Source organism: Dermacentor variabilis, chromosome 7, assembly GCF_050947875.1.
Source record: "Dermacentor variabilis isolate Ectoservices chromosome 7, ASM5094787v1, whole genome shotgun sequence".
Lineage (NCBI taxonomy): Eukaryota > Metazoa > Arthropoda > Arachnida > Ixodida > Ixodidae > Dermacentor > Dermacentor variabilis.
In genome coordinates, this window is record NC_134574.1 from 75,034,346 (window position 1) to 75,052,750 (window position 18,405).

At 48.6% G+C, this 18,405-nt stretch overlaps 2 protein-coding genes across 2 annotated transcripts in view; one reads left to right on the forward strand and one right to left on the reverse strand.

Moving 5' to 3' along the window:
- The window catches only part of LOC142586849 (uncharacterized), a 513,536-nt gene that overhangs the window by 166,755 nt on the left and 328,376 nt on the right, over positions 1-18,405 (forward strand). The gene's annotated exons all lie outside the window — the stretch shown is intronic.
- The window catches only part of LOC142588166 (uncharacterized), a 59,542-nt gene that overhangs the window by 7,933 nt on the left and 33,204 nt on the right, over positions 1-18,405 (reverse strand). Inside the window, exons 4-5 of the mRNA XM_075699670.1 lie at positions 17,996-18,057; positions 14,725-14,817 (exon numbers count right to left, since the gene is read on the reverse strand). Coding sequence (XP_075555785.1) covers positions 14,725-14,817; positions 17,996-18,057 — 155 coding nt within the window. The remainder of the gene's footprint in view (positions 1-14,724; positions 14,818-17,995; positions 18,058-18,405) is intronic.

Below are 18,405 nucleotides of genomic sequence, written 5' to 3' on the forward strand. Positions count from 1 at the left end.
GGGAACTCCCGCGGTTCTAGGAATGTGCGCCGCTTGCGTCATTGTCGGCGGTTGCCACGCATCTGGTTTGCTCCACGTATTTCACCATTGTCCTCACAGTGGGATCCTTGGCCTTGATTTCTTATCTGCTCACTCACCTATATTTGACTGCCGGCTTGTGTAGTCCGACCTAATTTGCCTGGTCTCTCCGACCTTCCAGGCACAGTGCCGTTCCAGCTCTGTTGTGCCGACTTTGTTCGTCTACCACCGCAGGCACCGACCCGTATAACTGCTGTGCGCAACCCCTGTGCACATGATGGTAACTTTGTCTTAAATCCCTGTATTAGTGCCTTGCCTTCTCACATAGTTTGGTTCTCTCACATTGTTGTCACAATAGCCAAGAAATCTTCCCTTCCGCTGCTGAATTTCGAATTCTACCCTCCGGTACTGTCACCGTCGCACGAGAACGAACTTTATTCCCGCTCGTCTGATCCGTCTTCCACCAACTCTTCCTCCGCCTGGAATGCTCAATCTGCAACGTCACCTCGAGCGCGCGACGACAGTGCCAAGATGATTGTTCTGGACATTTCACCCATACAAACCAAAGATCTTCATGTACTCGCAACTTATTCCGGCATTTTTGACATTCACGTTCGGCCTCTGGGATAAACCTTGCTTCTGCAGCATCGAATACACACCGGCAATGCACTGCCTACTCACAGATCGCCCTTTCGCGGGTCACACGCCGAGCAACACATCGAACAATCGTCGAGCCCGTGGGTTGCTCTTATGGTTTTAGTAAAAAAGAAGGACCACACCTGGATGCTCTGCAGAAATTAACGACAACAAGATGACAAAGACGGATGTCTATCCACTGACACGCACAGACGACGCTTGGATTACCTACAACGTGCGACGTAGTTTTCATCAATGCACCTGCGCTCCGGTTTCTGGCAGATTGCCGTCGATGACACGGAACTTGAGAAAATTGCATTTGTTACTCCAGATGGCCTTTATATATTTCAAGTCATTCCTTTGGACTTGTTCAATGCTCCAACCACCTTCGAGGTCTCTTGCACAGCTTTAAGTGGTCTATGTGCATATGTTACCTCGACGACGTCACCGCGTTCTCACCGACCTTCGCGACACACCTTAAACGCCTTTTGTCTATTCTTTTAGTCTTCCGTGAAGCTGGGCTACAACAGAATTAATGGAAATGCCACTTTGGTGTTTGGCGTCCGCCCCGATGCCGCAAATGTTCGTAATTTTCTCGATCTTCCTGTACCAACCTGTGCCAAGAACGTCCGCAGCTTTGTAGATTTGTGCAATTAGTTCGATCGATATGTACGAAATGTTGCGTACTTTCTTCGACCTCTGACTGACCTTTGTCAAGAAAGGTGCCCCCTTTTCTTGAGGTCCTGACCAAGCTGCTTCCTTCAAACGCTTTCTCCCCTTACTTACTACTATGCCAATTCTTGCTCGCTGCGAACCATGTGCCGCTACACATGTACTTACACATGCTCGTGCCTACGGTATTGGCGCTGTTTTGGCTCAGTCTCAACTCGGGGATGACAAGATATTGCGCGTGCAAGTCACCTGCTATAGCCCACTTAATCCAATTACTCCATTACAGCGCGCGAGTTCTTCGCATGCATAAGGGCAGCGAGAAAATTGCGGCCGTACTCATACGGCCGACCTTTCCCTTTTACTACCGACAATCACGCACTCTCTTGGCTCTCGAGCCTTAAAGATCCCGTGGGTGACTTACGTAGCTGAACACTACGTCTTCAAAAATTCGTCTACAGAGTGGTGTACAAATTTGGTAGGCTACACCAGGATGCAGATTGCTTGTGTGGGTGTCCCGTATGTGCTCCAGGCTCCACTGATACATCTTCTGGAATATTCATGCTCTCCGTCTGCCTCGACATCGGCCAGGAGGAAGAACGTGATTCACCATTGCACAACCTCATCTACCGCCTCCCTTGTGACCCATCAGATCCTTCGCATAGCCTGTTCTTCATTTTGGACGGCATCTCATACCGCTGAATTATTCGACCAGAAGGAAACAAACTGCTGATTGTCGTTTTCTCTCATCTCCGAGATGCTGTACTCGCGCAAATCCGTGATGTGAGCTATTCTGGCCACCTGGGTGTTGCCAGGACGTACGACCGTGTTCAGCGGCAATTATTCAGGCCTGGGCTTTACGGCCTTTCCTTCTGGTCGGAACCCTCCAGCCTATCTATATACCCTATCGAACCGTATTATTGTGTTGGCATCGACCTGGCGGGCCGTGTCCCTACCTGCAGAGCTGGAAATAAGTATATTGCCGCTGCGACGGATTAGTCAACCCGCTATGCGGTCACATAATCCGACCAGACCAGTCGCGCTACCCACGTCGCAGACTTCCTGCTCGAAGACGTCATCTTACGCCAGGGAACTCCGCTCCAGTTTGTCACAGGCAGGGCGCGCCGCTGCTTTTCATCTAGTGTTATCGAAGATAAACTTCGCTCATGTGCCATGAAACGCAAGTCATTGACATCGTATCACCTTGAAACGAACGACTTCACTGAACTCCTCAACCGAACTCTTACATATATGCTCTCGAAGTGTGTCGCCTCAGATCATCGTGAATGAAATGCCACCCTACTATTTGTGACGTTCACGTACAACGCATCACGTCACGGTACCACGCTCGAAGCGCCCTTCTATCTCCTCTTTGGACGTGACCTGACAGTGCCGTTCAACACATTCCTGCCAACTGCTCTCAAGTCCCCTTCTGAGTACTCTCGCGACAACATAGCTACAGCCGGCAAGGCACGCCAGATTGCCCACTGTCGCTTTCCTGGGTCGAAGGCCCGGCAGAAATTCCTTTATGACAACTGTCATCGCGATGACCAGTTTTCTGCCGGTGACCTCACCGCCCTCTGTTCTCGTTAAGGATGTGTGGGCCTATTGAAAAAACTGCCCTCCCGTTACTCTGGCCCTTACCGCGTCGACCGGCAACGGAGTGATATCACTTATAAGATAACTCCTGCCGATACTTCCCTGTCGTTGACGTCATCTGATGCCGTCCACGTGGATTGTCTCAAGGGGTACCGTGCTGCCGCCATCTAGCAGGTGCCGTGTCGGCGCTTTCGCCGTCGGGTGTCATGGTGCCACGAGAGCGAATAAGAAGACAGTAACCAACGAGATGAAATGGACGACGCACTGAGTCTAGCCTATCGTTCCACTGTACTGGTTGCACCGGCCATATCTTCTGCAGAGTAGCCACGGTCCCATATAATCTTATATCTCTGCCCGTTTCAATATCTTGCAGAGGGAGCGCAGATTTGGTTCGGGAAAAGGAGACAAGGCAGTAAATACACTTGTTTTTCCGAACCACTTCTGGACTACCTATTACAAACTAAGCTACTATTTCTTCTGAAGTTCCCCATTCTTTACATCAGCTGAAAGCCTTCTATGAGACAACCCGCACATTTGTAAAACGGCCAACTGGTATAATGCTCAGTCATCTTCAAATGGGGTCTGGCGTACAAACGCTGTGACAAAGCGACGCCTAATTTTCCAAGTCTGCCAAGCCTTTACTTTTAGTTTTTCGCTGGATAATCCGTTGAAGTAGTGAATGGGCTGCAGACGATATATATATATATATATATATATATATATATATATATATATATATACTTATACTTATTTACATATACTTACATATACTTATTTTCACGACGTTGACACAACTGACAGTAACTAGGCGCAATTTCATGCAACATGCTAGGCAAGTTGGCTTGTTCCAAAAAAAAACAACGACGAAGGTGACAGGACAGCTTCATAAAAAGACCTATTGCGTCGACCGAAGCCTTTTGTGGTTTTGTATGTGACAACCTGTTGGAGGGGCATAGTACGCGTCTCTGTACTCTGACCGCCAGGAACTGGAAGCGACCACCGCGAGGCAGACAGAGGAGACATACGGGACTTGACAGCTTCCTGTGCCTGTGGTTCTCCACACGCCACGCTAGCTGCGGCCGTTCCATGGTGAGCCTCTTGAGGACGTGGAAGACTGGCTGGATGACTTCGATCGTGTTGCCGACATCAATTATTGAGATGAACCGAAAAAGTTTAGGAACGTGTATTTCACCCCAGAGGACTCTGCCCGAAAATGGTTCCGTAACCACGAGCCATTCATCACTATTCAGTAAGAATTTCAACGGCAGATACGCGATACGTACAGCAGTCCCGCAAGAAAAGAGCGAGCAGAGTAAGCCCTTCACAGTAGGGTTCAAAAGCCGAATGAAAGCGTTGCCATGTTCGTAGAGGTCATGTCGCAGTTTTTCAAGCGTGCTGACCCTGGAATGTTAGAAGCTATGATGGTCCGCCTGCTGATGCGTTCAGTTAAAGAGAAGCTGTTTGCTGGACTGAGGACAAGCTCTCTAGCTACAGTAGCTGAGTTCGTCAGTGAGGTGACAACAATGGAGCGAGCCCTTCAGCAACGTTGCTCCGTCTGCAATCGCCAAATCAGCCTGGAATTAGCATCTTCTATCTCGTTACCCTGTGACACAGTTGTGCTTCGAGAGCTTTCTGTAGTTTCGTGCGTGAGTAGCTCGATCGACTACAGGGAGTGCCATTTCAGCCGACCGTAACATCCCTCACAGATATCGTCCGGGAGGAAGTCCGCACGCGGCAAAGCCACTTCTGGAACCAGACCTAAAGCAGTGAGGCTACCTGCGCAGCCCTGAACCAGAGTAACCCGCCTTCTTCTTAAGAAGCGCTGTGCTACTTCCTTGGCAAGCTTCACATACAAATATGTACGAGTCCACGAGCGCCCGAATCAATACGCGAAAGTCGGACGTGTGGCGCCCACCTGACCATTAGCCACTCTGCTTCCACTGTGGTGAAGCGGGCCACTAGTACCGTTCCTGCTACTAACGAAGAATAGGACTCCTGGGCTATAACCCCGGCGCTTGTTGCCCACGTGAGCGAGAGCGCCCGAGGGAAATTCAGCAATATCTGGGCAGTCGAACTTCGTCGCAGCACACGCAGTTCCCATCGTTTGAATAATCTCTGCCAACGACCCGATCTTCGTCTCCCAAGAGGCGCCAGTCACGATCACCACCTCCTCGACTATTGGCGTCACCTAGCCGCTACACTATGCCCTCCACTTCCGTGGGCAACCGGCCCAAAAGCACAAATCGGGGAAACTAAGAACAGCAACCTGCGAGGGTGAGGCCGCTGTCCAGCGTACTTCGAAAGATCCTCCGCTGAGACACCCCGGTGATGACGACGACGATAACGATGACGACGACCATAAAGATGACTACAACGACGACTGCGTACCATTGGCACCTTCCTTCGAAAACCGTGAACCTGTTTCAGCCAAGATAATAATTTCTGTAGATAACCACCCGGTAACCGCTCTTGTAGGTACTGGTGCCGATTATTCTGTTATTAGCGGACAACTGGCTACTGCACTTCGCAAGGGGACGACACCGTGGAGAGGACCTAAGTTCCGTTAAGCCGGCGGTCATGTTCCCACGCTGATCGGCAAATGCACTGCTAGGGTAAAAATTGATGCGGCCACATTTGTCAGCTTAATAATAATACTGGCAAAGTTCTCTAGCGAGGTCATACTTGGCATGTACTTTCTTCGGGAGTACGATGCCATCACAAACCTTTGCGAGTCGCTTGTCCCTTTTTCCAGCGAACGCGCAGCTCATTCTACCGACTATCACCCACAGTCCACGGTGTTACGTGCTTCGGGTGACTGCTCTACTTTACCACCGCGGAGTACTACGTTGATGACCGTAGAAACAGACGATGATCCTCCCCATCTCGGATTCACTGAAGGCAAGCTGTCGGTTTGTTGGCTCGACAGGTTTGCGTAGCCCACGGCATCTTGCAGCTGTCGTCACGGACTGCTCAGATTTTAGGAACTTATTTCAGTCGTGAAGTCAAGTGCTTCGCCCCACGAACTGCCATCGCCTATTTGGAGCCACTCAGTGACTCCTGCTTGTTTAACTGTAGGACACAATGATAGAGATTCTAACTGTGACGTACCAGCCAAAAGCGAAATTGATGCGAATTCTAAATTGTCAGGGGAACAACAAGCAAGCATTCTAAACATTTTACAGTCTCTTGCGGTCTGTTTCGCTTCAACATCGAAAGTCAACTAAATGCATATTACGAAGCACAGAGCTATTGCAAATTCCAATGAAAGACCCGTGCGCCAACATGCCTACCGTGTCTCTCGTAAAGAGCAACATGCCATCCGAAATCAAGTCGAATAAATGCTTTCCGGCGACACCATACAGTCCTCCACCAGTCCATGGGCGTCACATGTGCTTCTGGTGAAAAAGAAAGACGGTACAATGCGTTTCTGTGTTGACAACATTACGAAGAAGGACGTTTATCCACTTCCCCGCATCCACGATTCTTTGGACTGCCTTCAACATGCCCGATAATTCTCATCGATGGACTCGCTGCGGCTTCTGGCAAATCGAATTTCACGACCGTAACCGCAAGAAAACCGCATTTGTTGCGCCTGACGGTCTCTACGAATGCAGGGTCCTTCCTTTCGAATTGTGCTCTTTGCCTGATACATTTCAACGCATGATCGGCACGGTTATATCAGGTCTGAAGTGGCAGTCGTGCCTGATCTATGTAGATCATGTCGTTGTGTTTTCATAAACTTTTGGGCGTCAGCTCCAGTGCTTACAAGCAGTTCTTGACGCGATTCGTACTGCTGGCTTGTCTCTAAAGTCTGAAAAATGCCATTTTGGGTATGACGAACTCAAATTTTTAGGCCATGTCGTCAGCTACGAAGGCATTGGACCAGCCGCCGACAAAACCATTGCCGTTGCTTCGTTTATAACACCTCCGAACAAAGAGGAACTCCGCCCTTTTGTAGGGCTTTGCGCATGCTATATACGATTCGTGGCTTTTCAAGGATAGCCCTATCTTTGCAGGTGTTAACAAAGGATAATGTTCCGTTTGTGCGGGAGCACGATCAACAAGAGGCCTACTGTGAACTCCAGAAACGTCTGCACACACCTCCAGTTCTAAGACACTTTGATGAAGACAGTGATACTGAGTTGTACACGGAGGCCAGCAACGTTGGTCTTTGTGCCGTCGTTGTACAGTCGCAAGATGGAGCCGAGCGCGTCATTGTGTACTGTTACGTTTCGCCTACTACGCGCGGTATAGCCGGCGCGGATGCAACGGACGCCAAGCGCGTCCAGGCATGTTTCAATGGCACGTGTCTTCATGTGTGTGTGTGTGTGTGTGTACATGTTGGTGCCCACGCTTGTCAAAGCGCGACAGCCGGGGAAAGGAGCTCCCCAACTGTGAAGCGAGGAGGCCTGACCGGCGCCGGTCCGGCGGATGCGTCACTTCTCGTCTCAACGTGTCCGGGCCCCGCCGTCACGTGCGCCTCTATCGAGGCGTTCCTTCTTGCCCTCAATTCCGAGAGTATAAAAGCAGCGGCCCCTGGACGCCAAGAGAGAGGCTTCGATTTCTTCCGTCGAGTAACGTGCTCTCCCGTCTCTCCACTTCGGTCGACCTGACCGGCCGCTCTTTTGCGATGCTAGAATAAACAAGTTGTTCTGCTAGCAGTCGACTCATGCTTTGCCATGACCTTCGGAGGCTTCCGGCTGTGCCTCAGGCCTCCAGGCCAACGCTACCCTTGGGGCTTGTGACCCAGAGGCAACAGTACGCAAGCCACACTTTGTCTCCAGCTGAAAGAAACTGTTACACTACGGAGGAAGAATGCTTGGCTGTTCTGTGGGGCAGTTGCTTAGTTTCGACCATATTTGTACGGCCGATCGTTTGGAGTTGCGACAGATCACCACTCATTGTGCGGGCTCGCTAATCTGAAGTATCCATCTGGCCGTTTTGCACTCTTAAGTCTTCGGTTACAAGAATACGATATGACTATAGTGTTCAAGTACGGGCGTGAATACACCGACGCCAACTGCCTGCCGCGTGCTCCACTTCAACCGTCGTCATTGGACGTTGATGAAGAGGTCGCATTTCTTTTCATTATTACAGTATCCGACATCAGCAAGCAACAGCGCGATGATTCAGCACTCCGGCTTCTCATCGACCAGAGCCGCCTCATACGTTCGTCTGCAAGTTATCCTGATTTTTTCTCTTCGAGGGCGTCTTCTACTTAGTTGGTTTTCACTCGACAGCAACCGCCTGCCTTTTTGTACTGCCGTCCACACTACGTGACATCCTGCGGGCCTCTCTCGCATGGACCTTTTCACGCATACGGCAAAAGTAATTCTGGCCTAACCATCGCCGTGATTTAAAGCAATACGTGAAGACATGCGGCGACTGCCAGGGACGCGAACCACCACCCGTGCATCCCACTGGACTTCTCCATGCCGTTTATCCTCCGCAAATTCCTTTTCAGCAGGTTTTGATAGATTTGCTTAGGCAATTCCCCCCGTCGAGGGCTGGTAACCGTTGTATTGCTGTTTCAACAGACTACCTTGCACGTTGCATTGAAACCCGAGCTCTCCCACGAGGCACTGCTAATGATATTGCGACCTTCTTGGTACATGCCATCGTGCTCCGCAAAGGTACTCCAACAGTGGTTATAACCAATCGGGGCAGAGAATTTACAGCGCAGCTCACAGAAGATATCATGCATAGCAGTAGTACAGTTGACCGCAAAACCACTGCTTACCATCTCCAGACGAATGGGCTCACAGAAAGGCTAAACAAAACAATTACTGATATGACTCTGTGAGGCTTGGGCTGAACGCAGGAAGACTCGCATAGTAGGGTAACGGTTCAATGCGGGTTAAGGTTACATTTAACACACCCCAGCGGCAATGGCTTGACTGACTCGCCCATCGTGGGCAAACAGCAAAAAACAAGCGAGGCTCCCGGAAACGGAAGCAGGACAAGGTAGGTGACGATGTCCGTGCGGCTACTTGTTGCGCAGGTCACGTTGCGCCATCAGTAGAAGCCCACACCAACTGGGCCAAGCACCATCACGTCACTCACATTCCACCCCCGTCCGGATGACCAAGTCCTTTGGCCAAACTTGGAGTCCATATAGTCACTCAAGAACGAAGCCTCGCAAGTGACGGGCAAGGTTGGGCACAGGCTGTTGGCGCTGAGGCTGTGTTTGGTGGGTGGCAGTTTCATCATCAGGGACTGTAGTGGCGGATGTTTCCCCTTCAAGGCTGTTTGAAAGGTGTGCCACAGGAGATGACGGAGGTACATGCAACTTAATTTGCGAGACATGCACAGTTATTGGCTGGTTAAGCAGGCGAGCTGTCATTTCTGACACACGCGAAGCCTTGAATGCGGATGCTCAGTGAGACGGTAGAGCCCTCTAAAGCGTGGTGCCATTTTCTCGTGGGGCGCTGGCGCTTGACGTTTGATCCATACTAGGTCACCTACTGTGAAGCTATGAGAGCGATGGGTACTAACATAGTGGCGTTTGCGGGAGGCTTGAGCTGCTTTTGAATTGGCAGATGCCTCTGAACGTTGCGCTGTTACATCAAGGACGCGCTCAACAAGTCCGGTTTCTTGGAGCGCCCGTTGTTGCTGGAGAGGACCCTTGGGCACGTAGCTGAAGAGTAACTGGAATGGCGGAAAGCTGGTGCTAGAATTCACCGAAGTGTTGACCGCAAATGCTGCTTCATGGAGCTTTGCAGGCCATGATAAAGGTTCCAAAGCACATATTTTCCGTAATACTGTAAGTAATGTTGCATTGCTTCGTTCAACGAGGCCATTCCCTTCAGGTCGGTAGGCTGTTGAATAGTGCAGCTCAACGTTATGTGAATGCAAGAACCGCTTGAATTCTGTCGACTCAAAGGCCGACCCATGGTCTGAGAGACAGTGGTCAGGCGCACCATATCAATAAAATACTTTGTGCAAAGTTTGACTAACTTCGCGTGCCGAGGTTGACGGAACGGCTCCTGGAGCAATAAAACGAGTTGCAAAATCAATCACGTTCAGTATGTACCGTGATGAGTTGCTGGGAGGCATAGTTATGTGGTCGATAGCAATGCTTGAGAATGGAACATCTGAAGTTGGCATTTTGCCAAGAAAACCAACACTTCTTGAGGTAGGATGGTTATACTGCTGGCAGCACTGGCAGGATGACACGTAGCTCTTGACTGCCTTTTCCATATCTGGCCACCAGTAGCGGTCGTGCACTTTGTGTAAAGTCCGCTTGACGTCGAAGTGACCTGCACCATCATGTAGTGCCTGGAGAATGGCGGGACGCAATGACGATGGCGCTACAACAGCATATGTTCCTGAAGGTGTCCGGTGATATAGCACGTTGTCGATGAGGTTGGACTAGGCCGGGGCATCTCCATTAGCAAGGCTTTGAAGAATCGCACTGCATTCAGGGTCTTTTTCTTGAGCGTTAGCCAGCACTTGGGCGGAGTGTGTGACTGCACACGGAAGTCGAGGCAAATTGTCAGCTGCAACTTTCTGCCGTCCAGGCAAATGTCTGACAGAGAAGTCAAATTCAACCAAGTCCATGAGCATGGACGTAAATCTGCGAGATGGTTTCGCACACTTGGTCAAGCAAGCAACAGTCAAGTTATGTGTAACTAGGACGAACTTGATTCCGATTAGATACTGACGAAATTTCACTGTTATTGCCCAATATACTGCGATGCCTTCCCACACGTTACTGTGAAGCTTGCGTTCGTCTAGTGACAGTGATCGGCTAGCATAAGGAATAACACGTTCTTTTCCATCTTGAAATTATAACAACACTGCTACTATGGCTTCACCAGAAGCATCAGTGGTTCCTGTTGTTGCTGCATATTGATTGAAATGAGCAACTAGTGGTGGCTTTGTAAGGACTGAGCGAATAGTTTGGAAGGCACTTTCGCATTCTGGGGACCACAGAAATGTGGACGACTTGACAAGGTCTTGAAGAGGGGCTAACATTTTAGCGAAGCCCTTGATGAATCGACGGTAAAAGCTGGCTGTCTGTATCCAGGAAAGCACTTCCTTTTGGTTTCGGGGAGTTGCGATACGGTACATGGCAGCTGGTCTCTCTGGATCGGGGTGATGGCCTTCGCTTGAAATGGCTAACCCAAGAAATTTGATGCAAGCGAGACCGAAGGAACATTTCTCAAGTGAGGCATTAAGTCCACTGGTATGCAGCAACTGGAGGGCCTCTTCCATCAAGTCTGCAAATGTGGCGAATGACTCTGCGTAGATAAGGATGTCATCGAGATATACTCGTATGCCGCATTTATCCGGGTGAGGATGAAGCTCTTGGAATACCAGTTGCATGGCTCGCTGAAATGTGGACGGCGCATTCTTTAATCCGAATGGCATTCGGGTCCACATGTAAGTTCCGTGGTGGGTGATGAATGCGGTTTTCTCATAGTCCTGGGGTCTCAGGCTGACTTGCCAGTAGGAGCACTTAATGTCCATTGTGGCGAAGTAGGCGCAGCCAGCGATGTCCTGAATGATGTCATCCACAAGAGGTAGGGGGTGCACAACCTTGATCGTACGTTCATTAAGTAGAATGTAATTCACACACAAGCGTTTCTTTCCCCTGCGAGACACCACAACGACTAGGAATGCCCACGGGCCAGATGTAGGGAGGATGATATTTTGAGCAAGAAGCTCTTTAATTTGCCTTTCGAGGAATCGCCTGTCTTCTAACGTATATCTGCAAGGGCTGCGGCTGTACGGCACAGTATTGGGCAGCAAATGAATGCGATGTTGAGTGTCAGTAAAATGACCAATGTCATCTTCATGGCGAGAAATGACGGCATTGTTCTTGGCCAGTACGTCAGCAATGACAGACTGCTGTTCAGAGGAGAGCTCGCTGCCTAGGCTGGCTGGTGTGAGTTCGGGGTGGATGGTTACAGGCACCGTAGTGCAGACTTGTAGTAGTGCGGTAGTGCTGCTGCCCAGCGGCACTGTCTTCGCCGCCAAAACTAGCCAGGGAGGCTCTTCTGACGAAGGTAAGAGTTCTCGTTGTAGGCAGTCTTGTGGTGTTGCTTCTGCCGGCTCAAAAAGTTTTGAGCGGGATAAAATGACGGCATTGGCCATTCGCGGGACCAGGCGCTGAGTGGCTAGAAGCGTTACACCCGTGGCTGGATGTTGTAGCTGAGTGGGCTCTGGTGGCTGGAAGATCAAGCGGGCTCACGCTGCCAAACACCAGTCTACACCCAGAATAAGGGGTAGGACGTTGTTCTCCAAAACTGCTGCCTCAACCAAACCAGTCATAGGGCCAATGGCTATCTTAAGGAGGGCGGACACAACTGGTAGGGCTGTACCACCTCCAACGACGGCAAGAGGGAAATTAGTCCATGGCAAGATCATCGCGGAAGGTAGGATGGCTTTAGAAATCAATGTCACGTTCGAGCCAGAGCCCGGATATGCTTCATGTTCTCCGACTCCTGCAATAGGCGCCGTGAAAAATGGACATTGATGTGGGAGCCTTGAAGTTTTTCAGGCATACTGCGAAAGGCCCGTGGCTGTTGGGCATCAGGGGTGGTTGACGGTGGTGCTCTGTTGCTACGCGAGGGATATGTCGACGCCAAATGCCCTAAATCTTTGCACTTGTAACAGGTTGCTTGTGCGATGTCTTGGCCGCTCCGGGATGCTAGGGTCCCTCACTGTGCAGAAATGGCTTCGTATCTTGGTTCCTGTTGTTCCTTGGGCAACTCGGAAACGCGCTGTCTTGGCTGTGCTGTTGTAGCTGTTGGCGGAACTGGTGGCTGGAAGTTATATTGCTGACGTCCTGAATTATCACTTGAAAATGAACGAGGGGGTGGCTTCTGTGGAAGCAGCGGTTGCTTTATGCTTGCCCTGTCATGGGCACGTTGAGTGCACTTGTCTATGCTTGTGCACATGGACATGAAGTCACGCACTGTTAACGGCCTATTAGGCGCAATGGCCACAATGACATGTGGTTCTTGAAGACCTTGTAGTAGGTAATCAATCCTCTGGGCATCGGTAAGGGTGACGGGCCAGCTTTCAGCCACACGCAGCTTTGCGTAAGCGTACTCTTGTAGGCTCTCACCTGGACCCTGTCTGATCTTCATGACGCGTTCCTGCCATTCGATGAGGGTCAGCTCCGATGAAAATGTTTCCTTCAGGGCGGCGCTCCAGGTTTCCCAGGTTGAATGGTGATTTCGAAAAGCGAGGTGCCAATTACGAGCTATGCCTTTCAGTTTACTTGCGGCAATGAGACGTGTGGTGGCGTCGTCGCATGCTGCAAGCTACTGTACCCGGCGGACGTCATTGAGCCAGAAATTAACATTTTGTGCTGGAGACTGATCAAAGTGAGCAATTGATGACGATAGGTCTGGCAGTAGATTCGATATAAATTTTCAGCTGTCGGCCACACAGAAAGACCTATGCGAAGTATTTTACGCATTTTCAGTGACTGTTTGCACCCACGTCAAAAGTTAACCAGAACCCAACCGCGAAGCATCGCATTACAACGGAACCGAGCGAACGGCCCATGAGTGAGGATGCCTACCGATTGTCACAAAAGGTGCAAGAGACGATTCGTTGTCAACTTGAGCAACTGCTCGACGACCACATAAATCAGCCCTCACCCAGCCTGTTTGTGTCCCCCATTGTGCTTGTGTAAAAGAAGGACGTCACATTTCGACGTCACATTTCGATTCACCGTCTTCGTCCTGTCTTCACAGTAATGTGTTGAACTTAAATAACTTCTACACATCGGCGACTGGATCACTTCCGTGTTCCGTGCACCCTGCGCGCCGATATTCTGTCCGCCTATCACGATTAACCCTCTTCGGGCCAGTTCGGCTTCGTGCCTACCTTGGCCCCTGTTCGTCAAAGCGACTACTGGCCTAAGATCGCCCACGAATTCAAGCATTGCGCGAAAACTTTTCGCTCCAGCCAGCGCCGAAAGGCACCACATCAGCGTCTATCCGGTTGGTTGACGGGTGTGACAGCGCCAACAGAACCATTTCAACAGGTTGTCATGGAGTTGCTTTTGTCGACTTTATCATGTCTTGCTGGCAACCACTGATTCGTGGTTGCGACTCATTATTTCACGCAATACTGCCAAACTAGACTACTTCAGCTAGCCACTGTCAGTGAAGTTGCGCACTTTTCTGTCCGCGACATCCTCCTCCGGTATGATGAACCATAAGTAGTCATAACAGTTCGTGGTAAAGCTTTAAGTGCAAAGATGATACAAGACATCATGACGCCATGTGGAACAGCTCATCGCCGGGCGTCTGCATACGATCCTCAGACCAAAGGTCTTACGGAGAGTTTACAGAAGACAATTGCGGACATTCTTACCATCTGTGTCGACAGCGACCACAAGAAACGAGACATTGCCATATATCGTAAGCTGACTATATATACATATATATATATATATATATATATATATATATATATTTATTTATTTATTTATTTACGACAATCCATGATGCAGTGCTTAGCCATAAGCTACAGCCAACGACGACCGTCCTATCTCAACTTCATCTAAACGCTGCTGATTGCACTCCAGAGCATGTGAAGACGATTTTGGGTACAACAAGGTACGTATGATGCGTACACTTCGCTCACTTGGTTGATGTCGACTAAGCAACGCCCCAAATGCGAGAAAGAAAATTAACACAGCTTAAGTAAATGCACAGGCGGCACACATGAAAAGAACCGTGAGAAAAAAAATCACACATGAGAAGAACTATAGTCCGATCTGCACTATTTCTCTTAGTATTGCCATTTTCTTTACCCTTATACCATAAATTTGCTTACGTCCATATGGAGGCATCTTTCCCAGAATGATGCAGTCCTTGCTGGCGTGCAAAGATGAAAAACGATCCATTGCGTATGGCAGTGAGTCCCATGCTGAAAGACGCAATGAAAGCGCATTCATTTATATCCCACAATACAGCTCTACGATGATTCGCGCAGAAGTCACCAACCGAGCGTCAGGTCGGGGGCTCAATTTACGGCCGCAGTGGTGCAATAGTCAGATGGGTGCGAATTACAAGCGCGTTCATGCACCAAGCCTTCAGCAGTGCACTCCCTGGTTGACAAGGCTTGTGCACCAATACACCAGTGCAGAAACTTGTGCACCTTCAAGTGCCGTTCCCCGTTGTAGCACGCACAATGCATGCAATACATTTATCATTGCTTTAATACCGAGAGACACTATTTTCTCTTCGCAGGCTACTCAATGTTGTGAATAATTTACAACTCTTGTTGCATTAGTGGCGTATTTTTGACACTATAGCGCATGGGGGTGTCCATACCAATGAGTGCACCTTCTTTAGTTCCGCTTCCCCTCCAAGGAAGCAACTTTTGATAAACCACCACTTAGCACCTACACATCCTTCAAGCTTAGTAAACATTGTTTACAATAACATTCGATGACTTGATCGTCTAGCAGCGATACTGAGCCTTTTATCTCGGTGTAAGCCCTGCTGAACCCAATCGTCTGTCGTATAGATGTGCCCGTTCACCCGAGAGCCCTCCGTGCGAGCGGTGTGCAGGTTTGCATCATCGCATCTATACTTGCTCGCACACAGTGCTTCTTTCTGGCCTTGCCCCTTATGCATGCAACGCTCTCACGAACACGATTGTAACCAACACACCATAATATGCATGCGAAGTGCGGTATTCCTGCTGCGGATTGCGCTCATGAAACTTTCCCGTGATTGCGGTGTCCCACTTCTGAAACCAAAATAACACTAGCAACCAGCAGGCAAGTAACTCTGTGCTTAATCTTCACAAGGCTGCGCCGTCCCACGGAAACACAGGATGAATTCACTGTGTACGTAGGTACGTGGAATAGCACCTATATTTGTAAAAACCGGTATGTACCTTATTTAGGCTAATAAAAAACACGAGCAAGTACTTTCTGTATGTGTGTATGTATGTATGTATGTATGTATGTATGTATGTATGTATGTGTGTATGCATGCATGTGTGTATGTATGTATGTATGTATGTATGTATGTATGTATGTATGTATGTATGTATGTATGTATGTATGTATGTATGTATGTATGTATGTATGTATGTATGGTGCAGCTGACACTAGTATGCTCCAGACCCCTGTCAGTTACACTTCACTCCTCGAAGAGGCAGGACATGTGTGGATTGAGCTGCTGAACAATGCTTCCGAATGTGGTGAACGCGGTGTAAAGGAGACTCTGGATTACCAAAGGGGTGCGAGGTAATGCTAACGCGTTTCTCTAGCAATTACTACTAAATTGCATCCGCACTGTTCTTTAAAGCGAGTAGCACTAAGAACACGAATAAACATAAATGCGCTTTCAAAGTCATACCAACTAGCTGATCAAAGCGCGTTCTCGCTATATTACAATGGCGTACAGCATGACGTGACAACAAAGAAAAAGCTACGAGGGCGGAGCTTGTCTACATACGCATACTTGCCAACCCGCGAATTTTGAAACATGTAATAACCTGAAATCGCGGGGAGGGCGATAAGGGTAATAGCAAGCGTATTGTTGAAGCACTTTTCCTGAACCCATGAACGTTCAGGCATCCGTAGGCACTTTGTTAACCATGATTGCACAAGCAACGCAGTGTTTTAGGCCAGTTTTTTCCAGTGACTATGGTGCTGCCAATTTCGCTTGTTTCAGAACTGACGTCTAAAATGCGAACGTGCAAGCACCATCTTGGATTACTTCCACCATCAGAATACTTCCAACGGTATGGGATTATTGAACGACAAATGTTGGTGAACACATCTTTCGTAAAGCTTGATGCAGCGTTCGTACAATCGTAAACCGAGCTCTAATGATGCCTAAGTGTTACGAAAGTTTTGGCAAAGTTGGCAGGTATGCACGCATTACTTCACCAAGTAGTCGGGCTGTGTTTAAAAGCGCTTTCGACTTTCTGTAAGAGATACTTATTTGGCGCAGCTCCCAGTTGCGACAGTTTCAGATTTGCCCAAACATGGAAGTGATAAGCAGAAAATAAGTCACTTCCAGCAGTCCCTCGTCTATTCTATCTGTAACTTGCGGTTCTAAAGCAAGAAAAAAACTGTATGCTTTCTCTTTCCCAGCATTAGGAAACGCGAAGGAGCACGCAAGATTGTTCAGCAGGATTGTTATTGCTTGTGCCAGTTGCGCTTCCGTAGCTTTTCTGCAATGCCAAGCAGACGAGAAAAAAATATCTTGGGGAAAATTTGCTAGAACCTAGTAGACCTTGTGTAACCAAAATAGCAAAAGCACTAAATGGTGTATGATGAAACATAGTAAAGCCCACAAATATGGCCAAATTTGGAATGAGTCCTAATATAGCGGACGGGTGTTGCAGTCGGTGGCGGCGATAGCCTTCTCAGCGTTACCAACCATCGTCAGTTGCCTGCGAGATTACTGCAGAAGTTCCTGCATACTTGATTTCGAAATCCTTGTGGGCGGTTTCGGAGTTTTATTCTCAGCTGTCGTTGTTATCGATCTATGCCTAATAAGCGTATGCATGCACATCTGCTAAAATTTTTTGCTAATTGTAGTGCTGTGCTAGGCACTGGTGCATTTTTCGAACTCTTCTAGTAATTTATACGCTATCTTGCTTCCAATGCATTTCTTTGCAGAAGCTCGCGACCATTTCGGAACCGTTCAAGCTGCAAGACGCATGTTATGACACTTAAGGCTGATACATTAAGACTAATGTAAGTATGTTAAATCACGACGGACTATCATAAGGTTTGTTGTATATGCACCACGAATTTGGAGCACGTGAACACACGTCTCTTGTGTGTTGTGTCTTCCGTACATGAGCACATTTTTATGGGAAGGCGGGGGAGGGCATCAAAACAAACTAGGCAGCGTCCAGAGTGCGGTTGAAGCACGCGCAGTGATCCGTTTTCTATTACGATACCGACATCACGAATTTTATGAATGCCCCTCGTGATTATTGTTGCTTCTTTTTGAGTTCGTGCATTTTTTTCTTTCAGGTAGAGAGCATTTATTTAATGCTTAACCATGAATGATAGCATAGATAATTTGTATACGCTCAGAAGTATGGTGGGGAAAATTCTCTGAAATCTTACCATCTTTTACTAGCAGTTTTTCACCATAGTGCTTCGAGGTGTAGAACCTTAGGTCAAATTGCCTGAAAGAGTCATCGTATATGTTCAATATCGTACAGATTCACTACAGGACTCTTATCTGCATTGCTGCAGATCCTCGCATCCTGTTAAAAGAAGAGGAACCCACAAATTCCCGCAAGGTTGCCGCGCCACGGGCTGCTCCAGGCACTTTGCGTGTATTCAATGGCTCTTTCGCGCTGTGGAAAAACACTTTTATATAACCCGCATTAAGCAACAGAAAGCTGTATATGGAGTTTTTCATGTCGTTCAACAATATGTTCATTGACTATATTCATGTATATTTAGTATTTGAGAAGTGGATTAATTAATGAAGACTAATGATATAATTTGGCAGAATGAAAAAATAATTT